This window comes from Cheilinus undulatus, linkage group 3 (genome assembly GCF_018320785.1).
Source record: "Cheilinus undulatus linkage group 3, ASM1832078v1, whole genome shotgun sequence".
In the NCBI taxonomy this organism is placed as follows: Eukaryota; Metazoa; Chordata; class Actinopteri; order Labriformes; family Labridae; genus Cheilinus; species Cheilinus undulatus.
Window position 1 is genome coordinate 37599703 of NC_054867.1, and position 10707 is coordinate 37610409.

At 35.0% G+C, this 10707-nt stretch overlaps 1 protein-coding gene across 1 annotated transcript in view; it reads right to left on the reverse strand.

Annotated features, from left to right (window-relative positions):
* nckap1l (NCK associated protein 1 like) overlaps nucleotides 1–10370 on the reverse strand; it is a 54472-nt gene extending 44102 nt beyond the window's left edge. Inside the window, exons 1-4 of the mRNA XM_041782984.1 lie at nucleotides 10211–10370; nucleotides 7237–7347; nucleotides 4226–4318; nucleotides 3518–3574 (exon numbers count right to left, since the gene is read on the reverse strand). Of these exons, the coding sequence (XP_041638918.1) occupies nucleotides 3518–3574; nucleotides 4226–4318; nucleotides 7237–7347; nucleotides 10211–10300 (351 nt within the window). The 5' untranslated portion in view covers nucleotides 10301–10370. The remainder of the gene's footprint in view (nucleotides 1–3517; nucleotides 3575–4225; nucleotides 4319–7236; nucleotides 7348–10210) is intronic.
* Between the last annotated feature and the right edge of the window lie 337 nt (nucleotides 10371–10707).

Here is a 10707-nt window from a genome sequence, read left to right on the forward strand (position 1 = left end):
TATCAAAAATGTTCGATACAGTGCACAATTAAGCCAACATTGTTTTTTTAAATATTATTTGTATGAAAAGAACTAATGTTGTATATCTGCCTAGGTCTCGTAAAGGTGGATGAAAAAACAATATGTCTGCAATTATATGATCTCTATAAGAATCTTTTCATGGTTTCAAGAGGCTCTACAGTAATAGGCGGCAAAAAAGACCCTGCATTAAGAGATGCTCATCAAATAAGTCCAAGCCATCTGAGAGGCTTAAAATGCCCACATTATCCGTGTGGATCAGATCACAGGAGACAGAGATCACTAAAATATACAGTATGTTATACATAATGCATAAGGCAAGGAGTGCCACTTTGATTATGATAATAAAAAAACCTGACTAACCAAACAGGAGTCGTCAAGGGGAGGGCAAGAGAGAGAACAACCTGCTTGTATGTAATAGGAACAAGTAAACAGCAGACAACAAGGAGGAAGATTAAAAAAGAGAAGAGAAATTAGTTAAATTATGGGTTTAGTTGTTGAAAAGGTTGCACTCTGGATAAGAATGATCTGGACAATGTGGAGCTTTCCAGGGTGTGTAGATCTCAAATACAAACTCAACACCCAATTTAAGGCTGCAGACTCCATCCGGGTCAAAGACTAAAACCAACAGCCCAGTAATCTCTCAAACTAAGAATATCTGGCACCATATTCACAAGAAAGATGGATCATCTTCCTTACTAGTGGGATTAACTTTAATTTCAAACAACCCCAAATGTGAGAGCATACTGTCTGTTGCCTGAATTGTATTGGCTATCCAGTTCTTTTCATATTGATAATAATATTAACTTAACTGTTCTGTATTATTTAAATCTTTTGAATGAAACAGTTCCAGTGAAAATATGATCAAATGTCTGAACTGTCAGCCATCTGCACACTGAAAGGACTTTATTTCCTCCTGCTGATACATCAAAGCACGGCCCCATCTATCCCCCTCTACTCATCCACCTTCCTTTTTAGCAGTGATTCCCAGTGGGGGGCCTGAGGCAATGACAGAGGGCCTTGGCAAGGCTTAGTAATAATATGTGTGATATTTTGCACTGATAGCAAATTCTGTGAGATGACTTCCCGGCAAATATATGACTAACCATGAATCTACAGCAGATGTCACGCCTAGCACTCAGGTGCCGGGATGCCACTTTAGGGAGACCTCGCTGAACGGGCCGCTGGTTTGATCCCTATCTGCCACCGCACAGTCACATGTCAGTGTGTCCTTGGGCAACACACTCAACCCCAATTTGCTCCCACTGCTGCATTGTTGCCATGTACATAAGGATGAGTAAGAATGAAATTAGCTTTTACTGATGGCTCTAAAAAGCAGGCTCTGTCATCAGTGTGTGAATGTGGTGTGGATAGGTGTGAATGGGTAGGTGTGACCTGTAGTGTAAAAGCGCTAAATAAGCTCAAGTCCATTTACCATTTATTGTGTGGTTTGTGTATGAAACCTACTTTGTCTTGATTTGTTTGTCAGATAGATTTGGAGTTGTGATAAGGAATTTCACCTTCAGAACAATAAAGCCTGGATCTGGTCTGGTGTAGTCTATTAATGATTTCTTTTGTACCCTACTTAAGTCAATTGCAACCTGGCCTGAATCTCACTCTCTATGGCAGGGGTGTCAAACTCAATCACAGCAGGTGCCGGATTCTGGATTCCAGACTAACCTGAGGGCCTAACAGGGTCATTTTTTTAACCATAAACTATCAACCTTTATTTACCGATAATAAAATCTGAAAAAAAAAACTAAGCACTGATGATAAATGATTTTGACATTTAAAAAGTTAAAAAGATAACTTTAAACACTCACAATCTGAGAAAAGTAAATTCAGTAGTTCAAAAAGGTCAGAACATGAAATAAAAATAATGTTTTTTTAATGGAAAATATATTTGAAAGAAAGTCAAAATCATGACTTTAAAAGGTCAAAATATGAAATAAAATTTGTATTCATGAAATCAAAAGTCAAAATATGATTCACAATTTTAAATTGTTAGTCTAAAAGGTCAAACTATGGGATTAGGAAGTCTGGAGTTGAAAATATGAGGTAAAATACAAAATAATTGGTTAAAAAGGTCAAAATATCACTTAAAAATTAGAATTATGAATCTTTAAGCTCAAAATATTGTATGAGAAGTCAAAATTATTAGTTGAATTGCTCAAAGTATGAAATTAAAAGTCAAAATCCTTTGTTTGAGTCCTAATTGTGAGATGTTAAATTGAAAATGTGAAATTAAAACACAAATTAATTTCTTTTCCAACATTCTTGACTTCTTATTAAAATATTTTTACTTAATTTTTCAGATTATGTGACTTAACAAGGGTATCGTAAATCATCAAGGATAAGTTTACATTTTTATACGTGAGGAAATCTGCAGACCTCCTACTGATGGGCCAGTTATAACAGAAATATGAGATCATCTTTGGGGCCGGATTTTACTGTTCCACGGGCCGGATTGGGCCCCCGGGCCTTGAGTTTGACACTTGTGCTCTATGGGGATCAGCATAATCCTGATTTTTTTGGATCAGTTATCCCAATCCTATGCAAAAGTTTTGAATGATACAAAGTGGATATTTTATCCAGATAAAAAAAATCTATAAATTAATCAGAGCATGAAGAGAGCTTGGTTTCACCTTTCATATCCATCAGTTTTGACAGAAATAATTTTTTTGCTTAAAAAGCCATCACTTTTTATCCCCAAATTCAACCCTCTCAGATGATGGTTTTGTTCATTTTACAAAAAATGCATTATTGTCTGTAAGATTCTTCAGGTGAGGGAGGGAAAATGAGAAATAATGTTTTTTTTACTTAATATCATCACTGAATACCAGTACTAAATAACTGAAAATTTGACATTCATCTTGAATTGATTAATAAATATTAAACATTTTTAGGGTGACTGATGGAGTTCACAAAAATTATGTTATGAAAAATGTTAATTAAAAGTCTTCTCTTACACACAACTGCTAGTTGAGACTTCACCCTACACAAATGACTACTTCACAATACTGTGGTAAAATAAAAGTACAAAGTCAGGTCGGGAACCTATTTTATCCCTTCTCTCAAGAACAAATGATATTTATCTTGCATGTTCTTTCTTGCACACATCCAGTGGAAATATACAGACAAAAATATAGGTTGAAAATTAAATTTGACCTTTAAAGCCTTCTTTATAAAGTCGAAAATGATTGATGTGAATTGCAATAGATCATTCCTGAGGTCAAAGTTTCTCTTTTTCAAGTTTTTTTGGGGAAACTAATTTCGAAGTAAGACTTAAAAGAGCCACAAATCATCACAAAAGAGCATCATGTGGCTTATTGGCCACACGTTGAGTATCACTCATTTAATCTTATTTCATATTCCTTTTCTTTGTAAATAACCTAATATCATGATGTGATCCTGTCTGATAACTTCGGTCCAATCAACGTTTGAACAACTGAATCCCAGATGTTGTTTTTGAGATTCTGACATCACTCTTAATACTCACAATATCAAAGAAGCACTGGCATGCGTCTATGGTGTTCAGCAGCTCATAAACATGGTCCTGGAAAAAGCAGAAATCAGAAGTAATGAACAACATAGACGAAGATTCATACAAAAAACAAGCAACAGTAAAAGCACGCTTATCCTTTATTGTGATCTTAAAAATAATTCATCATTATGATGCTTGATAATCGCTATGCATTTGCATATCTTTTAAAACATCATGGTTGAACTATTCTCAGCCTTACAAACACAGATGATGCCTCGGCCTTGCAGAAAACTCTATCAGAGAAATATACAAACATGATGGGAGAGGCAACAAACTGCACCAAACCTCAGTGGAAAAAAAATCAAGACTCAGTAAAGTCAATTATTTTTCAGTGCATCAGGATAAACCACTCTATATGTAAATAGACTCAGTAAATCAAAATGACTAAAATAATAGTGGTGCACAAGAAAACTGAAAGAAAGTGAGGGAATACTGCAAACACCATTACCATCCTCTGATATCAGATTTGTGGTTTAACGTCTGAAGATGACTATTCTCTCTCTCCCTTTAAGGTTTTTCTCCAATCGTTGAAAGTACATTAGTCATTTATTGCTTCTGCATCTTTCTCCCTTGATGTGGACACACTTTATGTGTTTCAGAAAAAGAAAATCCCAAAAATATAATATTGGAGGGTAAATCTAAAAGAGAAGAGAAAAAAATCACCCTGAACTCAATGACATCCAGGAAAGAGTCGTAGTAGGTCGTCGTGGCCGTCAATACTTCAGATTTCTGTCGCTGGATGCTGGTCAGATTTTGCTGCAAGAAACAATAGAGAACACTTCATTACCATGACACAGTAACACAATCAGGTGTGCTTAAAAGAAATCGCTATGCTGCTGTCACAGTCAGCAGAAGGCAGCTGAGCTGCCACTGAAAGATGGTGCTGTAACAATCTCACCCTAAGATTCATTCAGGGGTGTCAAACTCAAGGCCCGGGGGGCAAATCTGGCCTTTGGAACAATTATATCTGGCCCGCAAGATCATGTCATATTTGTATTATAACTGTCCCACCAGTATGAAGTCTGCTGATTTCCTCCAGTATAAAAATGTAAACTTCAACTTAAATATTTAAAATATCCTTGTTAAGCCGTAAAAAAACTGAGAGAGTAAGAAAGATTACATAAAGAGTCAAGAATGTGGGAAAAGAAATTAATTCATGTTTTTATTTCATATTTTCAGTTTTGCATCTCAAGATTATGACTTAATCTTATGATTCTGACTTTTTCAACTCATAATTTGAACTTTAAATGTCACATTTTTATCTTCCCAATTTTAAGTCATATTTTGACCTTTTCAACTCCTTACTTTGGCTTTTTAATTCCATATTTTGACTTAAAACTCATGATTTCCAATTTTTTTTCTCATAATTCGACATTTTAAATTAATATTTTTTACTTTTTATATCATATTTTGACCTTTTCAACTCCCGATATAAAATTTAAGTCATATTTTTAACTTTTTAGCTCATCATTTTGAATTCTAGCTCATATTTTGACATTTTCGAATAGAATTTTGACCTTTTAATCCTATTTATTGACCTGTCAGACTCACAATTTAAAATTTTAATTCATTTTTTGACTTTAAACTCATGATTTCCAATTTTTTTTCTCATAATTCGACATTTTAAATGAATATTTTTTACTTTTTATATCATATTTTGACCTTTTCAACTCCCGATATAAAATTTAAGTCATATTTTTAACTTTTTAGGTCATCATTTTGAATTCTAGCTCATATTTTGACATTTTCGAATAGAATTTTGACCTTTTAATCCTATTTATTGACCTGTCAGACTCACAATTTAAAATTTTAATTCATTTTTTGACTTTAAACTCATGATTTCCAATTTTTTTTCTCATAATTCGACATTTTAAATGAATATTTTTTACTTTTTATATCATATTTTGACCTTTTCAACTCCCGATATAAAATTTAAGTCATATTTTTAACTTTTTAGCTCATCATTTTGAATTCTAGCTCATATTTTGACATTTTCGAATAGAATTTTGACCTTTTAATCCTATTTATTGACCTGTCAGACTCACAATTTAAAATTTTAATTCATTTTTTGACTTTAAACTCATGATTTCCAATTTTTTTTCTCATAATTCGACATTTTAAATGAATATTTTTTACTTTTTATATCATATTTTGACCTTTTCAACTCCCGATATAAAATTTAAGTCATATTTTTAACTTTTTAGCTCATCATTTTGAATTCTAGCTCATATTTTGACATTTTCGAATAGAATTTTGACCTTTTAATCCTATTTATTGACCTGTCAGACTCACAATTTAAAATTTTAATTCATTTTTTGACTTTTAAACTCATGATTTCAAATTTGATCTCATATTTTGACCTTTCAAACTTATGATTTCAACTTTCTCCCCATATATATGCTCTTTATAAAATTTATTTTTCTATTTTTAATGTTGTGTTTTTATCTTTTGAATAAGTTGGTATTTTTATCTCAGATTTGAGCCTTTAAACTTATCATTTGAATTTCCAGATAATTTATCATCAGTGCTGTTGTATTAATATTTTATTATTGGTGAAAATGAGGTTGACAGTTATGGTTAAATGTTGACCCTGTTAGGCCCTCAGGTTACACCTAAATCCAGATTTTGGCCCCCTGCTGTGATTGAGTGTGACACCCCTGATGTGTATATATATGCACATTTTTGGAAAGATAGGTTTGGAGGTTTGGGTAATAACTGTGTAGACTTGGGTTTGTGTAAGTACTCACAGCTATGTATCTGGATGTAGTAGATGTAATTAAGTTTGGGTCTATGTGTATGTAATATGTATAGATGTACTTGGAGTGGCCTTTAATCGGGACTGATTTAAAAATCATGGGTCGGGACTCATGTAAAAAACTAAAACAAAGAGTAATGTCATGTAAAGATGGAAGGACTGTCAAGTGTATGTACGAAAGCATCTCCTAATGTATTATATATTCATAAATGTTAAATATAAAGACGGTTCCAAACAAAAAGGTGCACAGAGTGAATAAAGTAGCAGCTTAATTGAGTTTGATAGTGCAAAATCTTGCCTCGACTGGACCATGGATCTCTACTGAAGTACAAACCTCACACAAGGCCTTTGAGATATATTGTTACACATATAAGACGTGACTAGTACTAGTACTGCTTGTTCACATTTGGAAATAGTGTTGTAGTTCTATGGCTTTGTTAGTTAAGAAATCCTTCAAAATAAAATATGATAATAGTTTTAAGCAAAATGGAGAAGGGCCTTTATCGATCTCTGACTCTGCCTGGGACAGAGGACTCCTGTTTACTTAAACTGCTCTGTCTGTGTCTCATTGAAAAGCTTATGCCCAGTCAGATTATTTGACCAGAACTAACTGTTACATAAAAAAATGTTGCCTGGGGCCAGATAAGAACCTTCAATTAACAAAAAGATATATTTTGAAAGTTTTTATTAATATCAATGCTAAAACTGCTTCCTTTTAATTTTTCACCTTAAACATGTATGAAACTCAGTGCTGATTCAACTGACTGAGTAAAAAATGGCCCTTGTGCTTTAACAATTCAGACTTTTGAGGGTTTTTTATGACTACAAAAGAAAACAGACCAAGTACCAGTATGGTTTTTTTTGTAGAAAGCACAGGGAAGATAAACAAAACCTTTTCAAACGCTGCACTCATACTCACAATATTTCCCCTGAAGTCGATGCTGGGGAATTTCTTGTTGATGTACTTGATGGCCGGCTCCATGGCTTTGTCTGTCAGGATGGGGGGACGCGTTTTGGGGTCTGCACAGCTCTGTGACACAGGAGAGGAAATTATAAAGATGTGAGGATGAGATTTGAGCAGTTTTGGCAGCTTAATCCTTGATGTTTCATAAGTTTCCAGCTATCATCATGCTCTATGGGCTGTCTTGATGGGATTTAATTGTAATTTTCAGATTCTGAGAGGCATCCAGCACATGGTGAGAAAACAAGCCTGTCAGGAGAGAGTCGCTGTATCCTCAGACTAGCTGGGAAAATTGTGGGCAGAGTATTAATGCTTTCTACAGCACCCACTTTTAGGGTGACCTTGAGCAGGATAGTTAACACTGAGCATCTCCTGTGGGGCTGTTTACAAGCTGACAGCAGAAACATAGCAGCAGCCCCTGACTGTCAAATCTGACTGCAGAAATAAAAAATGCACCTATGCTCAGCAAATCTTCACTGGGGAGGGTTTTTAAAAAGGCTGATACATGATTGTTTTCACTTCTCCTGCTGACAAACACACTCATAAAACACGAGCACAGACAGGTTTACATATAAACAAGGCACACGGAGGGACGCCTGCGTGATAGTTTAGGCAGACAACTCAAGTTGCACTGACTCAGTTATCTCTCACCTGACATAAGTCATTAATCAATCTCCTGACAAACATCCCTTTAAAATAGCTTACTATTTAAGCTGGAAGACTTCAGTCTGTCTCTCTCTGCCATTGTCAGCTCTGCCCTCAATCAGTACTCCACTCTCACTTTCACCCCCAGCATCTGTATGCTCCAGGTTTAAGATGCTAGCTCATCTTTCCTCATTCACTGCATGTAAAATAAATATGCAAGGTGTGATGACGTCAGAGAATATACAACAAAGTATGTTCTCCTGATGCACTGAATATTTTAACCATTACAATGCAAGCTAAATTATAGTTTCCAATCAACTCTCATAAATCTTTAAGTTGTTTTATAGCTTTGCATTTGCTGCAAAAAAGACAATTGTGTGACGTGTATTTTTGAATTCCTGTATTTTTAATGGCATTTACAGGTCTAGTCAGCTTTCACTTTCAATGATCTGCATACAAAGTACACAGATGTACAAACTGATGTTTTCTACTGACTCAGTGCCAAGGCAGCAGTGCAGATAAACAGCTGATAGATGAAACAGTGACAACAAAATAAGATACAATGAGGCTGCAAATGTGTTGCGTATGGCTGTAGACATTGTTTGAGTATGAATGTAGTATGTAATGTAAATATCAAGGCTGACAAGATTAAATGCATTGTGATCAATTAAGAAAACTGATATGGCTTCAACGCAAACTATTGCCAATGTAGAGAGAATGCAGCTGCGAACAAAAGCTCTCAGACGTTCCCTTTGCAGGACACTGTGGTGAGACACCGCCTCTGGCAGAACGGAAATGTACACTAAAACCTTCTAAACAAAATAAATTTCTGGTTTGACTTAGAGTAAAGGTTAAGGTCATGGTTAGGCTACCAAAAGTTAAAAGGTTAAAAACGAGATGGGTTTGATGGTTTGAGATGGGATTAAAAATGGAGAGTGAGCTGATGTAAATGGAGAGTGAGCTGATGTTATGGATTTCTGGTGGGAGGGAGTTCCAGCAGGTGGAACAGCAAGATGAGTGGAGGAAGAGCAGGAGGGGATACTGATGTGCAAGAGGTCAGACAGGTAAAGAGGGGTAATTCTATTGATGGCCTTGAAGGTGAGGAGCAGAATCTTAAATTCTTTACTGCTAAAAAATAGAAGTGATGTGATTACCAGATAAGGTTCTGGAGATGATCCAGGCAGCATAATGTCCATTAAAAATAAATAATCAGGTCAATATTTAATAGGTGAGTAAATACACATTCACCAATAAACCTACACGCTTGCTGAAGGTGTTTTATGTATCTTTTCAGAGTTCCTATAAACTTGATTCCATGTTTTTTTTTTTTCAGTTTTCTTCCCTGATTTTCTAATTAATACTGCAAAACTTTAGTAAACCTTGTAGCTGGTGTTCTTTCAATGTGAGAGATAAATTAAATGGATTGGACTGTGAGAAGACTAGGAGAATCCTTTTGAAAGACTGTCTTCAGATTTTTTTCCTTTCTGTAGACAAGACAGCTAAAGATAAAAGGTAAATATGGGGAAAGACTCCTAGACCCGCACCAGGATCCGAACCTGCAAGGACAGCAGGCACCTCCTCTACCAAATAAGCTAATTCAAAACCCAGAAAAGGAAATATTGAACATTTTTACATGAGGACGTTTAATTTCCTGCATGTCACATCCTAAAATGAGTGTTTTTAAAACAAACATAATGATACTCAGTCAATCTAAACTCTTAAATCCTAATCTTAGTTTCCTGCTGTTTGTTTCAGTTCTGTTCTGAGTCTAAAAGCATCCAGTTCAGAATAACTGAAATTTGGGTTGAGTAACAGTTCCGACTGACTTCCTGTTTGCACTTCCTCCTTTGGCTTTGTTGCAGTTTGACAGACAGTGCTGCACATTCAGCTAGATTCTGTGCACACACAAAAACTTAATGAATACACAGTTTCAACCATATACCATTACTCAATCTTTACAGTTTAAATTAAAGCTCTTGGAGAGTCTCAAAACTGAATGAATCCACATTACTGGTTATTATTAGTCATTTGCATCCTACAGTAGAAGACTCCGAGGTTAAAGTTAGAATGTAGTGTATTAAATATAAAGGACTTAAAGAGGCTTGGCTTTTATAATCAGCTATAATTTTTAAGTGAGATACAAATGTGTTTAACTTACTCTTAATAAAGCTCTTTTAATATGTAAAAACAAAAATTATGGAAATTTTGAGGTAACTTCCAAGCATATGAGATGACAGCCCAGTTCCTTATTTCTAGTTTCTGTAACTCGCCACTTTTTGTCCCTCACCTTCTTAATGTAGTTCATGCGTATCAGCACCCCGTTCCCCCTCTCGTTGAGGATGGTGAGTTTTTCGGCCAGTTTCTGTTGGTAGTCCATGGTTTGGTTGAACCTGTCTCTCCGCTCGAACCTTGGCCTCCTGGTCCACTGTGGAGGTTGAGCCTTCAGAAACAAGCAGCCTCACCCTAACACCAGGTCACATGGGACCATGAGTGGAGGCGGGGCTATGAATTCAGAAAATACTGTAACCTAAACTGATTATACATTTACAGGACAAATAAATTCATGGAAATATAGATTTAAACAATAGAAGTTATCTTAAAATGTTTTGAACTACCGCAGCTTTTATCAGTTTAAAAAAAATTATATGATTTTTAAAAACTTTTTATATAATGGCATTATTTAGAATTTTAACCATCTTTTTTTCAGTTAAGCCAATTAACTGCATTGTTGAACACTTATTTGACGCTAGATAAAGATATTAATTTTTAAAAAGTTTTGTGTTA